The sequence below is a fragment of the Barbus barbus genome (assembly GCF_936440315.1).
Source record: "Barbus barbus genome assembly, chromosome: 40".
Lineage (NCBI taxonomy): Eukaryota > Metazoa > Chordata > Actinopteri > Cypriniformes > Cyprinidae > Barbus > Barbus barbus.
Genome location: NC_136718.1, coordinates 4,988,592 through 5,008,223, shown reverse-complemented (window position 1 = coordinate 5,008,223; position 19,632 = coordinate 4,988,592). Strand labels below are relative to the sequence as shown.

The 19,632-nt window shown below is 37.6% G+C and overlaps 2 protein-coding genes across 7 annotated transcripts; one reads left to right on the top strand and one right to left on the bottom strand.

Annotated features, from left to right (window-relative positions):
• The first annotated feature begins 645 nt into the window (after positions 1-645).
• On the top strand, positions 646-10,754 carry LOC306859720 (uncharacterized protein). Of its 4 annotated transcripts, none has more exons than XM_079400930.1 (10): positions 646-1,038; positions 1,933-2,063; positions 2,974-3,132; positions 3,291-3,353; positions 4,362-4,421; positions 4,600-4,644; positions 7,733-8,213; positions 9,461-9,664; positions 10,147-10,273; positions 10,401-10,754. In XM_079400930.1, the coding sequence occupies exons 1-9, from the start codon at positions 795-797 to the stop codon at positions 10,269-10,271; spliced, it is 1,512 nt and encodes a 503-aa protein (XP_079257056.1). In that variant the 5' UTR covers positions 646-794; the 3' UTR covers positions 10,272-10,273; positions 10,401-10,754. The 4 variants fall into 4 exon arrangements, with proteins under 4 accessions (XP_079257056.1, XP_079257057.1, XP_079257058.1 ...); XM_079400931.1 differs by having other exon boundaries at positions 7,733-8,195; positions 10,401-10,712; XM_079400932.1 differs by lacking the exon at positions 4,600-4,644.
• LOC306859719 (BEN domain-containing protein 2) lies at positions 10,451-19,386 on the bottom strand. 3 transcript variants are annotated; one of them, XM_079400928.1, is made up of 11 exons: positions 19,201-19,386; positions 18,344-18,462; positions 18,008-18,076; positions 17,817-17,894; positions 17,609-17,713; positions 16,687-17,047; positions 14,210-14,413; positions 12,618-12,739; positions 11,911-12,100; positions 11,098-11,301; positions 10,451-10,996 (listed from the first exon to the last, which is right to left on the bottom strand). In XM_079400928.1, the coding sequence occupies exons 1-11, from the start codon at positions 19,211-19,213 to the stop codon at positions 10,857-10,859; spliced, it is 1,605 nt and encodes a 534-aa protein (XP_079257054.1). In that variant the 5' UTR covers positions 19,214-19,386; the 3' UTR covers positions 10,451-10,856. The 3 variants fall into 3 exon arrangements, with proteins under 3 accessions (XP_079257054.1, XP_079257053.1, XP_079257055.1); XM_079400927.1 differs by having other exon boundaries at positions 10,451-11,020; positions 19,201-19,347; XM_079400929.1 differs by having other exon boundaries at positions 18,279-18,462; positions 19,201-19,337.
• Positions 19,387-19,632: the final 246 nt, after the last annotated feature.

Sequence of the window (19,632 nt, the reverse complement as noted above, 5' to 3'; positions counted from 1 at the left end):
TTGCAATTAAAAAAAAAAAGAAAAGTCGATCAGATGAAGGCATCTCAGGAGACAGGAAGTAAAGCGCACTTTGAATTTGAACGTGCCTTGATGCCTTCCCACCTTGAAATGCGTCCCAAGAAGGAAGTATTTTTCAGCTTTTGTCCGTCTACAATACTTTATTGTGTACTTATTAAATAGAAAATATTTGTGAAATCTAAGGTTTAAAAGACGAATTAATACCATTATGCATAGGCATCATCATTTAGCAGTAAAAAAAAACATTAAATCACAACAAAAATCAACATGATTAATAATTTGCTAATTTTTAATTATTATATACATTTTTTTATATAAAAAAAAAACTATTGTAGTAAGCGACAAAGTAAGCGTTACTGTTTAGTGAAAATCAGTGAAATGATTTACGTGTCTTTATCTCTGACTGTGAATGAGTGCTGAGCGGAAGGAGAAATAGATCCTGTCCTGCACAGCTATAGTTCATTTATTGCATTTCGACACTTGTGATATGCAGTAATTTCCAAGACAAACATTTATTTCAAAAGCTACTTTGAAAAAAATAAAATAAAAAAATATATATAATCGATATCATAAAACGATATCCTCATGAATTAACGAATCAGAGTATCGCGATTTCAAGATCCTTCCGCCGATCCCTCCTGAACTAACTTCAGCTCCAGCTGCACTCCTCACGTGTCTCCTGCTCAAGTCAAAAACATCCCTTAAACTCACTGGAGAGACTCAAACAGGACTCTGCTCTGCTGAGACCTCGATATTTGTGCGTGTGGTGACTCAAGATGAAGATTAAACTTCATGCCGACGCGGATCCTCAAAGTTGCTCCAACAGTGATGAGGAGGAAACAAACAGCTTCAGCGACAGCCAGTATATCGTTGTCAAGCTTGAAGATGAAGATACAGAAACCGAGATGGATCTGAGTATATTCGCTCCTGTCGAGTCCTCGGAGTGTGAGGAAGATGAAGATGAACTCTCAGACTCGTCCAGCGTTTCTACCTGGAGAAGAGAAAACACCAGAGAGCCAGGTTTGGCTTGTTTGTGTCTTTACCATCTTTTATCCCTCTCTCTGTCTCCCTGATTATCAAAACTGGGTCACCAAGTTACTAGAATATAAAGTTGTAAATAAAGATGGCTTTAACTTGGTATCTGGGTGATTTTCCAGTGGAAGTATGACGTCAGTTCTCCTCAAATTCACACAGGTGTAGTTCATCACAATAACTAAGAGCATGATCCACTAATGTTTCAATGTCAGTTATCAGATGTTTTATTGAATTCATCACAAGCTTTCAAGATATTATTAGAATTTGTAAAGGTCACAAATTGAATGATTATTTATGACCTATATTACACTCATTGATGCCCCACACTCAGCTCAGTAAGTTGGTTTGTTATGTGTTTATTTGTTTAAATAACTTTGTTTCATGTATTTGTAATTCAGTCATATAGACTAGGTGTCCATGTGTGACCACGAAACCAGTCATAAAGGTTCATTTTTTGAAATGCCCATATATCAGCATCAGGCAAATAAGACTTTTATTCTTCTCTTATAATGCTCTTTTGTCAGTTGAGATTTATACATAATCTGAACGCTAAATAAATAAGCTTTCTTTCGATGTATGGGTTGTTAGGACAATATTTGGCTGGAATCTGAGGGTGCAAAAAAATCTAAATATTGAGAAAATAGCCTTTTAAAGTTGTCCAAATTAAAATAATAAAATATAAAAAATGAAGTTTTACGGTTGGAAATTTACTAAATATCATCTTGGAACACGATCTTCCAAATGATTTTTGGCATAAAAGAAAAAAGCTGTGATTTTGACCCATGCTACTTATAACTGGTTTTGTGGGCCAGGGTCACGTATATGGACAATTTGAGTACATGTATTTCATAATTGATCACTCCCAAATTTCTGTTTCAGATAACCAGGAGGATCCAGCGCCCGTTGAGAAGCAGTCCTCCAGGAGGAGTTTAAAAGGACGGAGGAGCCGACAGAGCTTTCTGACTGAACAGAGAGACAAGCAGAGTCTGGACTGTAGTGCAGCAAACAGGGTATCTCATCCTTTAACTGTTGCAGTTAATTAATTAGTAATAACTTTGGCCAGATGCCCATATCAGTACATTCTTGGGAATGATTTTTTTTTTTTTTATTATTTTTTTTAAATTGCATAGCTGCTAGTCTAGTCGTGAGTAATGCATAAACTGACAAAACGTATGCATTAAGTGCAATGTAAGCTGGTTTGGATAAAAGCGTCTGTAAAATGCAACGTGCAAATTTACTGACTTTTATGCCGTTTCAAACCCATGCTTTCTTCAGGTGTCATGCCAGAGGTGTTAATCAAAATGATTTGTTTTTTGCATGTAATGGGTCGAGTTGCTATGTTTGAATGATTTCACAGATTTTTTTGTGATTTGAATCTTGTCCAAATCTGCTGAAGTCTGAGTTTTGCTCACACAACCTTTGTTAGAAAAAAAAAACTAGAACAAATTACCTACTGTGTTTTGGCAATTTTTAACATCCTCCAGGATATCTAATCCTATCCAAATGTCTGTGATTGCTGATATATTGTATCCCAGTGCTTCTCATGCATTGTTTGACTAATTTGAGCTATTCGTGCACTCTTAACGCATGTTAATAACACTATTAATATGGAGGGCATCTGACAAAAACGAAATATTAAAAAAATAGCCAAATCCGCCAAACCTGGCCATTTTAATATCAGCATCAGGCAAATAGGTGAATAAGGCTACTTTTATTCTGCTTTTATAATGCTCTTTTGTCAGTTTTTGTGCTTGCTAGTAGATATCATCACTAAAAACAGCCCAGATACTCGACAAAATATCTCCTTTTGTGTTTCACGGAAGAAAGTCGTATGGCTTTGGAATAATTTCCCGAGTATCAGATAAACAATGTAAATTCAGTAAGCATTTTCATTGCAGCCATGATCGTTCTCTTCCATAGGATGTGAATGTTGGACTCCCGTCTGAGGATCTCACATTTTACCATGCTGCGCCTCCGTCTGATTCAGCCCGAGGCCCTGTAGAGATGTCTGGACTGAACACAGCAATCAGCCCTTTAGCTGCCACGGAGCCTCCTGTATTTCCAAATGCACCAGTACAGGTTTGTTCAGTCTCATAATACTTGTTTAAGTTGATAGTCAATGTTAGCTCAGTTGATCTATGTATCTGTTCAATGCATAAATTACACAGTTCACCATTTGGTTGTTGCACAGATCAAATTTCCTTTTTCATTAGTGTCCTAATTATTTTCTAAACCAGAGCGCATCTGTCGTGGGGGAGGATCAAAAGAATATGCTACTTGAAGTCCTGAACCATTGTAGGGTAAGAGCTTCTGTTCTTCACTCTGGGGCTGTGGCGGTCGCCATAACAACTGCGTGATTGCCACCGGCGTGTGACGTCACACACTCTATAACAAGCACAAAATACAAAGTTTTGTACACAAGTGCAATAATAGTAAAAGTTGTAATAGAATTTGGTATTTATAGCATACACCATTTAGCTGTAAATTGTTTTATTTAGACTGTTAATTCACAAATGAACTCAAACGCCATAGCACTTCCTTTACATCGTGTCTACACCGGACGCGTGAGACATTGCACGGCAAAATACAACAGTCAGTAGAACACAATACATTATAATAATAATAATAATCAGTGATGCTGTCTACACCGGATGCGGTGCGGCACGACAAATCCCTTACAGGAAACTGATACCTCGTTTTATGACATGCTGACACAAAGTTCAAATGATTTTAACGGTCGCTTTGTCGCGTCCAGTGTAGACAGACTTTAGCTGTTGCGGCACGTTAAGTGTTAAATGGGCGAGCTGCACTTCATATCTCGAGCCGTTTCCAGTTGCTGTTTGCGAGAGGAAGCCAGCGAAGACCCGCTTGCTTGGTGGTGGAATAATGAGGCAAGATACCTGGCCACGGTTGCTTAAAATGCATTTGCACAACAAGCACACCATCTTGAATACAACATTGGTTTTTCTGTCAAAGATTTTTAAATCTAACATTATATAAAAGCCAAGGCAGGCTTAAGCATTAGTGTTAACTTTCTAATTGTTATCAGGCCAATGCAGATTTTCTAGCATGTGATTGAAGATATGATTGATATATATATATATATAAAACACTGCGTCATCGCCGGTAGTTGGTCCATTACCACCACGGTGGTAAAAATCTGCCTCCGTCGCAGCCCTACTTCACACATGCTTGTCTGATCAGAATCAAGGTCTTAATATACCAGTTTAATGCCGTGAATGAAAATAGTAGCTGATGTGGAATGATGGATGATTTCAGTGGTTTGTTTGCTGTTTGTTACCTTTCAGTTCCTGCATGCTGCAGTGCAGAGGCTTGAACAGAAGATTGACAGACAGATGTCAAATGAGGTACTTGCCTTTAAACTATCCAGGGCTCAACAGTAAGGATGACCCAGAGCCGGCTGACACAACCGACCCAATTTATGCTGTCAATTCAGTTTGCGCGCACATGTTAGAATGTATTACAGCTACTATTTCCAAGTAGGATGATGAGATTTTTTTAAAATATTTGTCTCTTCTCTTAAAGCTGTTATATGAAACAAGCTCAGCGAACCTGAAGAATGGTACAAAGGTTTGTCCATAAACCATTTATCTCTATTTATTGTTGATTTAAATTAATTTGGTCTCACCAAAAACCGTTCTGGAGTTGATCGAGGCCTTAAAGATTGTAGCATAATTTAGTGTGACCTAAGAGAGAAAAAAAAGTGATTAGAGGACAAAAGTAGACGAACAGATTTCCTTCCAGTTTATTTTGCAGAAGAACTCTCCGTACAGGTACGAGTCACAAAATCTGTGATCAGTTAATATTGTGGATTCTGGGTTTTTTTTCAGTTTTAATTTTTCTGGACTCCTTTTTAATGGTTAAATTAAATTGTATTAGTCAGAAAGCTTATCTAGCTGATTAAAATCATGAAACTTGAGCAATTTAACCAATTTATTAAAAGTTTAACAGAAATTACGTTTAGGGCCCTATGAAATTTAATTTTTTCCAACCTTATGTTTTATTGTTACCTAATTTTGTTTTGCATGTCTAATTATTTGAAAGCATAAAAACAAGTTTAATTTCTTACAATAGCCTTATGATTTATTTTCCCCCTCAGAAATTGTTGTGTATTGCAATTTTTAAGGCATAAAACATTCTTTTAATTAATGAAAATAAAAAAATAAAAAATTGGGGGGGGGGGATAAAGGGGATTTAATATTACAATGAAAAACATTGAATAAATATTGTATGATTATCCCTTAAAAATAATTTAATAATTTTAGTAGTAGCCTATTACATACATTCTATTATTCCATGGTCTGTCTGAATACTCGATTCTGATTGGCTGGCAGGTGTTGATTAAATTAACTGCACAGGTAGTTCCAGGTCAATTTACACACAAAGTTTCCTGTGAGGGTAGGTTTAGGTGTAGGGTTGGTATAGCGCAATAGAAAATATGGTTTGTACAGTATAACAACAATTATACCTATGGAGAGTCCCTACAGGGATAGCTGACCAGACTGTGTGTGTGTGTGTGTGCGTGCATCTCTGCTGTGCGCGACACCGAGAGTGCGACTATGTAATTAACGGCGTCCTGTAATTAAGATAAACAACATAAGGCTATTTAGTTTGTTTAATAAAAGAACAAGGTTCTATAGGAAAGGTAACTTTGACTTCTGTTGTGATCTGGCGCTATAGACAAAATTAAATATAATGGCAGGGGAAACACTGCTTTGAAGCTGACAAAGTAATATGGCTGAAAGGAGTTTTCTAACCCATTGTTCACTAGAGTTGGTGTCATGAAAGGCTATCATTTGTGCTATCAATCAATTAAAAAATTAGCTGATTATTCACATTTCTTTAATAATTTTTTTTTTAACTGCTTCCACACATTTTCTAAACTTTACCCCTTTTTTTTTTTTTTTTTTTTTTTTTCAAAACTTAACACACAAATCCAAGAATTGCCTTCACAAAATGCAAAATGCCTCTCATCTCTTGCAAAATGACACACTGCATTCAAAAGATCACAAACGCATCTCAAAAGCAAACATCTGTCTTGTTGCAAACACTTTAGCCTTAATAACATATTTGTGGATATATCATATACACACAGTAATTCAAAACCTAAAGCTCTTCTTTCATGAGCTCCTATGTACATTTCTGTACAAGACTAAAAGTAATTAGCAGAGAGATGTTGCAAAGTTCACTGTAATCACAAAAGCAAGATTGAAACCAAACTTTTTTTTTTTTTACTGTAGGCGTTTGTGGTTGTGAATGCAGTATTACACACAGTACGAAAGAAAATAAATACATCAACCAACTGTAGATGGACAGAAACCAAACGTAACTTTGAAAAGGGTGAAACTGTAGCAAATTGCAGTATAATATACTATTTTATACAATATAGTCAGAATGTGTTCTTGCAGTCAGCTGTACTGTTGTATATATCCCACCAGACTGTGACCAATCATGCAATGCACTGCAGTAAATAAATGCTAAAATACATGTTTTATAGTATGTTATGCTGAAATAGCTGTTATGGGTACATTAGAACATGTCTACATTATAGTAGATTGTACATATCTGTTCTCATTTCTAAAGGTTTGAATTATACCCGCCACTGTAAATCAACTCTAATTAGGCTGGACTGTCTGTCTCATTAAACCGTGGTTGATCACATGATCAGTGACAGTAGCCCTAATCTCATCAGAGACCACTCTTCTTGTTCCTGTTCTTCGTCACCTTCCCCATCCGACTCATCCTCTTCCTCCCCTTGCTCCGCTTTGAATTCCTCCTCCTCAAACTCTGCCTCGTCCCCTGGCTCTCCCTCCAACACCCCTTACTCTGTTTGCAGCTATTGTTCAAAACCTATAAATTGACCTTTGGCTGATTTATAGGCCTATTCTAAAGCATGATTGGTTGGTGCTAAGTAAAGAATAGAGTGTTTGCACATGTGAGGCGTTAGTGAGAAGCACTGATGAATCCGGTTTAATAGCATATTGAGATTTATATTATCATAATTTCACATTGACTCTTCAAATTATGTTGGAATAACATAAAGATGGTATATAAGTATGTGTTTATTGGCATCTTTTTACTAGGTAGGTTATTAATGAAGGCCAGTATCATTGATGATAATGGATAACAATACGGCTGCTAGTGTCTCTCTTAATGCATGTTGTCCTCAATTATAGCCATTCAGTCTTACAGTATACAATTTAAGTAAACTTAAAACGATCTTCACAAACTATAAATTGTATATGCATAAACTTTAAATTGAATACAGATTCATCTTTATTCAAGCAATAAAAGTTAATCAGCAAAGATCAGTAAGTGATTTTACTTTTTATTTACATCAATGACCTAAGCAGGTTTCACTTTTATAGCAGTGCTGTCTCTTTAAATCCTGATGCACATGATGCAGATTTGACATGTCTCTGATTTCCCCACCCCCAACTCTTTCCAGTCATTTATGAACTTAAGACTGTAATTATGAGGTAACTCACCAAAAACAGGTATTTTGACAATCTTGTCTTTTTGTCCATTGAAGCACAAAAGAAAAATGGATGTTGCATTAATTGTGTATTTTTAGTGCATTGAACTGAAAAAAAACTAAATAAAAAATCAATCTCACAATTCTGACAGCCCTAGTGATAATGTATCCCATATCTCTCAGAGACGGGCATCTCTGCGTGTTGAAGAAAGGCAGCTGTCCTGGTCTTTGGCCCAGAGACTTGATCCACCAGTCCAGAGAAACCCACGCTGGATCCCTCCCTGGAAACGAGGGCTGGACAGGGCGGATTTTCAGCAAGCTGACAACAGCAGCCCTCAGCCAGACAAACCTCCCGGCGGCAGACGAGGCAGAGGCAGAGGCAGGGGCAGAGGACGCGGTCGCAGGGGGCGCGGTAACGGATCCCAGTCTCAGACTCCTGATCCTGCTTCACTCATGTCAAAGCCCAATGGAGAAGAGGTCTGCACTGCATCCACAGATGACCCACAGCCGTCAGAGGTAATGAAGAAAGGCTCTCCGGCTAACACAGGCTCAAAGCGTCAGCAGAAAAGAAAGAAAGCCGCAAAGGCAGACGGGGAGAAAGTTGAACTGGAGAAGATGCCCAACAGTAAAGGGACCACACTTGAAGGTCAGGTTGACTGCAAAGGTAGGATATATACAGTGTGATGTAAATAAGTTTGTCTTGAGATGAAGGAATAATCATTTTAAAATGTAGTTTCATGGCTACATTAAGTTCTTAGAAATGTAATCGTAAGAAGTCAAGTTAAAAAATTCAATTTTCAACAAAAGTTTTGATTTACCTTTACTCATAAAACCATCAGGTAAAAATGTTAAAGTTGTGATAACTGAAGTATTGACAGATTTTTATTTTTTTTCTACCATATTGTGATGAACATGCGAGTAAAATTGATTTACAAAAGAAGAAATCTAGGGAAGAACTTAGTTTTGTCCAACAGTTGTTGAGCTTTTGAGATGTAAGCATTGCACTCAACAAATGTGCTGGGATGAGGTTTAAAGCCCCGTTCACTCCAAGAATAACTATAAAGATAACTATATTAGCATCCACACCAGCGAATGATTTCATCGGTTTATTCTTGGCACACGCACATCTGCTGCTTTAAATTCTCGCTGTGGTGTAGACTCTGCTATTCTTTAATATTGAGAACATTTTTTAGAACTGTATTTATCCTTATCTTTATAGTTATCGTGCTTTGTGTGACCGGCCTTAAGAGGACTAAATGATTTTGAATTTTTGTAAAAATTTTTGTTTGTTTTGTAAAGAAACCATTTGGAAACCTGAACTATTGCGGCCTTTAAGGGCACCTGGGGAACTCATTGACATCGGAAACAATATACAAGTAGTCTAAACAAATTATACTGTGAACAAAAAATCAAAACAATTATTCCAAATGTTGAAACTTATTCATTTCTATCACTTATCCCATTAAGATATCACATTTTAAAAAACGTCCCAACACTTCCAAAATTCGGGTTGTACATACATAACTTAATTAGTTGCTAGATGTTCTCCCAGCTGAATCTTTTCAAAATGTCTTGCTTTTTCAGCCCTTTATTGCCCCAGTGCCAATTTTTTTGAGACCTGTAGCAGGCATCAAATTTGAAATGAGCTCATTTTGTGCATAACAAATGTTTAAACTGAGAAATTTTACAATTTTATCTATGTTCTATTGTGAATAAAATATTGTATAATGTGATTTGAAAGTCTTTCATTTCATTCAAATAAAAAACAAACAAAAAAAAAACCTCCCAACATTTCCGGAATTCAGTAGATTTTCTAGATCATGACATGTTTTTCAAATTTTGCTTCAATATGTTTAGTTGAAATACCAGTGTTGTATGACATGGATCAGTATATTCTCTTTTCTTCCTCAGTAATGATCGGAAGCCCCTTGAGGAAAGTGTGGATCCCGCTGTCTGTGTACAAGGAGGTGTTTAAGGAGGTGGAGCCCCAGAAGGCTGTAGTGCCTGTGCTTCATGCTCTCTTCCCCATCAGCACACTGTCCTGCAGTGCCATCACAGGAAACCCTGCAAAAAGCCTCCAGCAACTCGACCCCAACAAAATAGAAGCCCTTCGAGGTAAATACAGTCTCTTCAAGTACCTGTTTGGGACTGATGTGGATCAGGGACTCATCAAACAAATCTTTCTTCATATAACAGTCAGTAATAGAAGATGCTGAACCAGAAAATATTGATCAAGTGGGATCGTACTAAATATCAAGCTATATAAGCTATTTTTTCTTGATTTATTTGTCTTAGTTGTTGGAAAGTCATGTTGTGCACAAAAAAGTGTTTAGTCGTTTCTCCCAAAAGGTTTAATTTAGTGATTTTTGTACATGGCAAACACTTATGTCCAGTGAATGCTTTTTCATAATTAATGAATTATATATTTTTTATATGCTTTGATGCATAAATGTTTGAGAGAATTTGTAAATCCTTTTTTTTTTTTTTTTTTTTCAGCCCAGTTTAGTCCCAGATTGGATTTGTGTGCCATTTAACATTACTAAATGTATTTATAGTTTTCAAATAGTATTTATTTTTATTTCTGTATGTGCATTCAGAGTTTCTTGCTGAGATGTACCCACAGTTTGACGTTGGTGTGAGGGGCTGGATGTGGGCACAGTGTCTTGGAGTGATTAACAACATCACCAAAGACCTCAAGAAAAAACATCACATCTGCCAATAGAGGTGCGTTTCTCCATAAGACCTGCGAGTTCTCTGCTAGCACTTATTTTACCTGCAAAATGTTTTTCTTCATTCAATAGTTTAAGGGACAAAAAAACTGATTAAACAGTGCTACTGTGCTTTATTTCAGGTCAGTTACACGAGACGATTGCTCATACTCATGAGGATGTGTACTCAATGTGCAACAATATAACCAGTTTTATTCACTTCAAACAATGGTCTGAACTGATACAGTGTTCATAACTGATGTGCAACTCCCTGTTTTGACAACAGCTGTCTTTTGTTCTCTATTCTATAGCTGCTAAGTTTCAATGGAGAGAGAGGTTTTGGATGTGTAATATATTAATTTTGTTCTTAATCCATATATTAACCATTCTTTGTTCAAACATCTATATATTAATGTACATTTTTTATATTGCTAAATAAAGTCTTTTTCACATTTCCTGTTGAAAATGATATCAAAGTAAAAACCAGTATAAATCACAAATGAAATGCTAGTAACACATTCTTGACACAAACAGTCACGGTGTACAAACAAAGGTTTCACCTCCGTATCACAGAGCAGTTTTTGATCTGATACTCAGCACTAGCGTATCCCTCTCTTGATGCCCATCTTGCGCTCATATCGAAACTTGCGGATGGTGCTGTTTATAGCGCCTACGCAAACCTTCCAGTCGCTTCCGTCTTCCTCCAGGCTCATCCAGGGAAAACGCTCCAACAGGTGCTCTGAAGAAGAGCAGGAACAGAGAACTAGTCCTTATTCCAAACGACCTCTTTTCCAGCATCCACAGTGGAAACACTACAGTGCTGCTGATCTGCTATCTCACCTCGGAGCGCGGAGATCTTGTTGTGGTCGAGGGCCTGAATGCCGCGCCGCATCCCGCCGTACACGTTACTGCGCACCAGCACATCCTCTGGGAAGATGAACTTAATGAGGTATCGAGCGATGAGCTCAGGACGTGTTCGCAGATGTGCTGCAGACAAGGCAAACTCAGGAACCTTCACATCCCGGTGAGGGGGGCCGAGATACACTGACAAACACACAAATAAGGAATAAGACTTGGGAGTAAAAATAAGAGAGTGCAATATCCGGTACTTTAAGAAGTAGGCCTGGGCAATATTTTGCAATTATTTCTTGCAATTATAACATATTTGCAATTATTTTGTCTATCAAAGTATCACTATTTTCACAAGCTGTGAGTAAATAGTGACACATTTACATCTAACACCATATGTGACCCTGGACCAGTCATAAGGGTCAATTTTTTGAAATTGAGATTTATACATTATCTGAAAGCTGAATAAATAAGCTTTCTATTGATGTATGGTTTAAGAAAATATTTGGGTGAGATATACAACTATTTGAAAATCTGGAATCTGAGGGTGCAAAAAAATATGAATATTGAGAAAATTGCTTTTAAAGTTAAGTTCTTAGCAATGCATATTACTAATCAAAAATGAAGTTTTGATATATTTACATAGGAACTTTAAAAAATATCTTCATAGAACCTGATCTTTAATTAATATCCTAATGATTTTTGGCATAAAAGAAAAATGGATAATTTTGACCCATAAAATGTATTGTTGGCTATTGCTACAAATGTACCCGTGCTACTTATGATGTTTCAGTCGGCACTGACCGTTATTCGATTCCCAGTCTGTCGGCATGTTGTGATCTTCAGTGATGTGGCTCATCAGTGTTTCCTGCTGTTTCTGCTCCGTGTCGCTGTCAGACAGCTCAACATCAATCTCTGCCGCTGCTGCACATGTAACCGCTGTATGTGCTGATTCTGTGGTGTTCTCAAGTTTTGCTCTTTCCATTACCTTTAGCTGACAAATAACATTAAGTATGCTTTTAAAAAAAAAAAAATGTAGATTAAAATGTGTAGTTGTCATGTAAATGAATGAACAAAATGCAAAGAAACTTGTGTAAACACCCCCCTTTGATGAATAATAGCGTATCACAGACTGCTACCTCTTATTGCAATATCAGGTACAATACAGATATGATCAATGCAAACTAACTTTGTAGAGAACAGGCAGAAAAGCAATAATAATAATAGTTAAACACAAGTGTGGAAAACAATCAACGGGGTCCGTGCATTTGGGGGAAAGAGGTGGAAATAACCACATTTGCAAGTATAGTGGAAGTGCTGCAGATTAAAATTGTCAAATGGTTTTGATTTGGGAAAAAAATATATATTTTTATTGTCATTTGAAGCTTCATGAACAACTAACAAAACAAAAGGTCTGAGTGGTGAGTGTAGTTTAGTGTTGTGCACTGTTATGAGAGTGTGGGTGTTGTCAGTTTTTGCTAAAGTTACAAAAGTTTTACTTTTATTCTCACCTTGCGTGTCTTGTCCATGAACCGATAGTAGCGGGCTGTTGAGTTGATTACAGACAGACACATTTTCCAGTCTTTGCCTTTCTCACGAAGATCAAATTTTGGGTATCTCTTTACCGCCCACTCTGGAGATCCACACATTGTTAAAGCTAGCAACTTTCATGCTGCTCTGTAAACTGCATCAGATATTAATATGTGACCCTGAAGCACAAAAGCAGTCTGAAGTCGCTGGGGTATATTTGTAGCAATAGCCAAAAATACATTGTATGGGTCAAAATTATTGATTTTTTTTTATTTAATGCCAAAAATCATTAGGATATTAAGTAAAGATCATGTTCCACGAAGATATTTTGTAATTTCTTACCGTAAATATATCAAAACTTCATTTTTGATTAGTAATATGCATTGATAAGAGCTTCATTTGAACAACTTTAAAGGCAATTTGTTTGCACCCTCAGATTCCAGATACTCAAATAGCTGTATCTCAGCCAAATATTGTCCGATCCTAATAAACCATACATCAATGAGAAGCTTATTTTCAGCTTTCAGATGATGCTTAAATCTCAATTTCGAAAAACTGACACTTAAGACTGGTTTTGTGGTCCAGGGTCACATATATAATGCTGAGCAAGTCATTTACTATTTACGGTGGCCGAGAAGTGCAAAACAAATCACGATTCTGAAAACAAAATAAATTGCAAATGCAAATCTAAAAAACAAAATTACAATTCAGAAAACGGAAAAAGCAGGATTTGTGCTACGTATAAGTTTGTTGCAAATAGTGGCAATTATCTGCACCTCAGTATTGTAGTAAAAAAAAACAGTATGCAATAACGTAATGAGTGAAAATGATCATTTTAATTCAAATTATTAAATGGATGCCACCTTATTGGTACAAACCCTCCCTACTCGTACCCTAACCCTACCCGATACTTTATTTTCAACTTTTTGATTATTTTCTTAATTTTTATTGAAAATAAATGACTTTCCGATGCGATATGAGATTTGACAAGGGATAAAAAAAAAAAAGTTCGGCAAAAGGTGGGATCGAACCCGGGGTCGATCGCGTCAAAAAACACGATGACACGCAATCTACCATCTGCACCACTGTAGCTGATACTTCAGTTGACTCTGCTGTTCTTCTTCTCGTTCTTCCTGTACACCTTGATTGACAGATGTCTCGTCCAGTCAGCGGTGAGCAATCTATTCCCAAACCAATGGGCTGTCTCAAACTATACCTACCTCTTCCGGTTTGTCTGATTTGTCGTTGTGTTTTCTGTATTGTTATTTTGTTTTTTAGATTTGCGTTTGTAATTTGTTAATTTGTTTTCAGAATCGTGATTTGTTTTGCACTTCTCGGCCACCGTAGTATAGCCTTTATTAAAATCTCTTCATTGTTTATCAACTTTGAAAATAAAATAAAAAATCACTGGCACAGTGCTCATCACAAAAATGTTCCAGAAAAGTAAGTTCTGAGAAAAGCTTAGTGTTTTCTTAAATTTAAATATATATATATTTTTTTAAATGTGTGAAAACAATAAAAAAAGCACATCATACAGAGAAGGGTCCATTTCTGAAATATCCGTCCAGCTCACCTCTGATGGCACTGATTTTGTTTGGGTCGAGTCTCTTGAGGCGTCTCTTTGTGTTTCCAGTGGTGCTGCTTTGAGAGAGTTCGTCCGCTGTGAAGATGTTTCTCGACAGGTACCGCACCGCAGCACTGGGTCGTGCCATTTTACCAGCCCTCTGTAGGATATAGTTAGAGAGGAACACCTTCCTGTCAGAGCTGCCCAGACAACCTACAGGAGCAGAAACGGACACAAATGGCAGCATTTAAGGGATAGTTCACCCAAAAATGAAAATTCTGTCATTAATTACTCACCCTCGTGTCGTTCCAAACCCATAAGGCTGATGATTCACGGGGCAATTTTTTTTTAACAACTTTGGGCACTTTCCCCCTGAGAATGGGTAACAAATTTCGATCTGGATACTTAAGATCATTCGCAAGCCTTGTGTCTCGCCTGGTTGCTGTTGATGGCAACATTTCCCAAAGTCGCCCCGTGTATAATCAGCCTCAGACCTTCGTTCATCTTCGGAACACAAATTAAGATATTTCTGATGAAATCCGAGAGCTCTCTGACCCTCCATAGACAGCAAGGATCCTTACACGTTCAAGGCACAGAAACGTAGAACATAGTTAAAATTATCCATGCGAAATCAGTGGTTCAACCACAATTTTTTGAAGCTACGAGAATATTTTTTGTGCGCAAAGAAAACAAAAATAATTATGTATTTACTTTACTTGCATGATAGCATACCTTGTTTACGTGCAGATCAAAGCACATGCATGTGTCGTGATGCTCTTCAAAATGGCGCCACGGTGACGCAGCGGAGACAAATTGTTGAATAAAGTCATTATTTTTGTTTTCTTTGTGCACAAAAAGTATTCTCGTAGCTTCAAAATATTAGGGTTGAACCAGTGATGTCACATGGATTATTTTAACAATGTCCGTCCTACGTTTCTGGACGTTGACGTGGTAGAATCCTTGCTGTCTATGGGACGGTCAGAGAGCTCTTGGATTTCATCAGAAATATCTTAATTTGTGTTCTGAAGATGAACGAAGGTCTTACAGATTTGGAACGACGTGGGTTTTCATGACAGAATTTTCATTTTTGGGTGAACTATCCCTTTAATATAAATTATTGCTGCATTGATCATTGTTTTGGAATAAAATCATTCACTATAGCAATTTTTAGTGAGTTTTAGCCTTATAGTAACAGATTACCCAAAATGAAAATTAGCTGAAACTATACTTATCCTCAGGCAGGGCCGTCACTCTGGGCCCTATGCCCTCTGTCACCCTTTTAACCCCAATAGCGACGTCCCTGCCCTCAGGCCATTCAAGATATAGATGAGTTTTTCTTCATCAGATTTGGAGAAATATAGCATTCCATCACTTGCTCAGCAATGGATCCTCTGCAGTGAACGGGTGCCGTCAGAATGAGAGTCCAAACAGATGATAAAAACATCACAATCATACACAAGTAATCCACACCACTCCAGTCCATCAGTTAACACACTGTGAAGTGAAAATGTGCTGGTTTGAATTTCAAACTTTGCTTCTGGCTAAAATACCTCTATCCATAATATTGCTTCTGTATTGAAAAAGTTGTCCCGTCTGAATCAGGAGAGAAATATGCACAGATCAAGCACCGTTTTTGTTTACGATCAACGTCAAACGATCAAAGTCCACGTTCACACAGCAGGAGAATACGGTTGTCAGTCCTGTATTTGAGTCTTTAATACGGTTATGTTCACACACAGTAAGGTTATTTACGCACGTGACATGACAACCGCATTCTGCAACCGAACTGACACCTGTGAACGTTCAGGACTCACAACCGCATTCTTGGAAAACCTGCGCTGTGTGAACGAAACAGGACTGGACGACTAGTTGTCTGTCACGTCATACAGTGCAAGAGAGCACAACAGTGTGTTACGTGTTTTCACGTGTGGTTTTGGTAACTTACAGTGATGGAGAAATGAGCTGTGTGTCATCTCAAAGTTTTTGATTCAGTTTTTCTCCTCCGGAGCCGCTCCCGTCAGTTTTGTGTTCTGTGCTTGATTCAAATTCTCTGCTCTCCACCCAAATATAAAAGCTGCTGTCAGTTAATGGTGATTTGACGGATGAACTCTCGCGGCTCGATTGGACTCGTCATGTCAGAAAGTGATAAGTGTTTCAGTTTTATGGACGTACCATCTTTGATTTTACTTTGGTCAAGTTTTAAGTTAAAACATCTGCTTGTATCTTTTTATTGTGATGCTTTTATTATCTGTTTGGACTCTCTTTCTGACGGCACCCATTCACTGCAAAGGATCTATTGCTTAGCAAGTGATGCAATGCTACATTTCTCTAAATCTGATGAAGAAACAAACTCATCTTTGATGGTCTTAGGGTAAGTACATTTTCAGCAAATTCTGAAAGCAAGTTTAGGATGTTATTCTTCCCAACTAAGTAAATTTCTCTTATTTTAAAGATATTTAGACATTTTACTGGAATAAGACTCTTACTCGTATTCGTCAGATCTGCAGTTGAAGCTGGGTCACTGATCTCTGAGCTTATTTCAGCTGGTCTCTTCACCCGCTCAAGATGCTGCATTAGACTCATTTTATTCCTGCTGAAAGCTTGTTGTGTTGTGTGGGTTGGCTCAGCGTCCTTGACCGAGATGTGTGACTGGCTCTGGATAACAAGTTGAGGAGGGCTGGGCACCTCTGGGCCGGGGGAGAGTGTAGGAGGTTTCCTGCTCTCCACAGATGGAAGAGGAGATGTAGAGGAAATATGAACGAGGCGGGGCATAGACGTTTCAAAACTGATCAAGGTTTCAGACTGGGGCTGGCAGCTGTCTCTGTAGCTGGATGACAAATACCTCCTCTAAAATGAGAGAAAGAAAGTGAAGCATGAAGTTCTTAACTAAGAGTTAAGTTAAGTATTCAACTAATGTGGTCATATATTATGACAATCAAACTATCTATATAATAATTATAAAAATAATAATGCTATGAATAATCTTTTTGTTTGCATCCATTAAATTCCATATAGAAAATAGCGAATTAGATATTAAAATATTAATATAGTATTTATGCGTTTTTGACCTAAGTTACAGCAGCGTTTATCTGTGAAGGACGTAGACTGTCAAACACACAACTGTCAGCCAATCATAGCAGTGGCATTTACTTCTGAATCTACAATCCTCCACGCCTATATATATTATATATATTCAAACAGAGCGTTCTGAAGAGGCGTGTTAAAAACTGGACAAAAATAGCCTATTATTTCTAAATTATGATGTTTTTTGATCTTGATAATATTGGGGGACCTCAGAGAACAGTACAAAATAATAAAAAAGGCAGTTCATGACCCATTTAGCACATACATACAAATGTAACTATACTCATTATTCATATTATAATATGTGAGTAGTGTTATTTTGACCTGAGAGTGGACAGCTGGATTCTGATGACTGGTCTGGATGCTTGCTACTTTCGCCTGGAGCATCTCAAACTTCTCATCGAGTTTCAGAATGGCTCCGTATGTAACCTGAATAACGAAACCTGACTGTAAATCTCATACTGAGTTTTAATGCTAAAAACGACAACTCAAGGTTAACAATAACAAGCAGGATCAACTGCCTCATCATTACCTGACAGTATGCAAGAATCTCTCCCAGAGTTCTTTGCAAATCAGCTCCGTATATCTCAGTCGAAATGACACTCTCTGCCTTCATGCACAACAACAACGAAGTTGTGAAAAAAAAGAAATCAAGATATTATGGCAATTAATTGAAGCCAATATTCATTACAAGAATGAAGTATGTTTGTGAAGAGCCGTCACCTCGTGTGAATCATGTGGTATTTCATGTGTGACTTCATTAATAAGAACTTCATCATTCGCCTCGGACATCTAGCAGAAAACAGCATTTGCTCTGACAAATAACAGAACTGAACCCACATATTACATATGATTACAGAGTAAAAAGACTTGCATAAAGAAAACAACCAATTTGTGGGAATATTTTAAATTACTATGCACTATATAAATAGTGTTCGTGTTTACATGTAAATTTAATACGCATTGAACCGACTGCCACAGATGGTCTACTTACGATCCCGAGCAGCCCTGTTGTGTTCCTCTCCACTAACTATGAAAGTGCACTGTGTGATACTCTACCATACTGTCACTGAGGGGACTGGATCTCATCAGCGGTGTGCTGTCATTGTCCATGCTCTCTAGGCTGTCCTCTTCTGCCGCAGCCTTCAAACCGCACAAAACACTCCTCTCCCTGTTAACTGGAGGCAGAAACCACAGGTATGTGTGGATTACTTTACTGTGATAATTACACACAAACTGAGGTATAGAGGTATATCTATCTAGATAGATAAAGAAATAGATCAAATATAAATTGATCAAAATGTGACAGTATACCCAATGTTACAAAATATTTAAAATCAATTCAGCTATTCTGAATTTTCTATTCCTAGTGTAATGTAAATTGTATAATTGTGTATTTATAGTGACCTGTTGTACAATCTTGTTATGAATCAAGTACCCAAATGGCAATATTAGTTCAAATAATTACAACAAAAAGTGTCTGGACCACTGATGATAGAGAGCATTATATATAGAGTATAGATCAGTGGCCTGGACATGTACCATAGTAGTATCTTGTTTTTTTGAAGTACATTGGACACCATGCAATACTAATTATCATGTAGCTACCATAAATAACCAGCACCTGACAGAACGCCTGGTTAATACAACACATCTGATTTTTAGACGTGTGCATGATAGTTTATTCTCTTTTGGTACCATGCAAATGTCAGTTGTTTGACAGACAATGCAATGCGTCCTTGATCGTTCACTTATGAACTGATGAATAAACGCACAGCGAGAATAGAGCTACTTCTGTTTTAAAAAGCCTGGAAAATATTATAAAGAAATAACCAAAACGCATGATTCGATGTGTTATTTGGAGCCAGTGTCATGTGAAAGCGTTTAATGTGAATTATAAAGAGATGCACTTGTACCGTGTGCAGACATGCTCGGTCCGCCGCTGTCGCTCGCGCAGTGTTTATTGTAATGCACGTCTGTTGTTGTTGTTATTGTACAGGATTTTTGTGTTAGATTCAAACCACGCCCGTTCTGCAGTGTCACTCCTCAATGCGCATGTCTGAACGCAGCTTGGCGTTCAGTTCACAAAGCGTTCCCGACGCGGAGAAACGCTGGAGGCTTATGAAGGTAGATTAGTAGCAAAACTCACTTGTGCACTTGTGAATGCGGACGTGAGAGCTCAGAGCCGGGGGCGGGGCTGGGATGCGAATGAAGACATTTTATTGGTCGATGCCTGACCAATGAACAACGCGAGCCATCTCGACTTGCCCTGCAGAAAGAAACATGTTTTTTATGTATATGTATCAGTTATTTGTAAAACACTGGAAACTCTTTTCATTGAATATCCT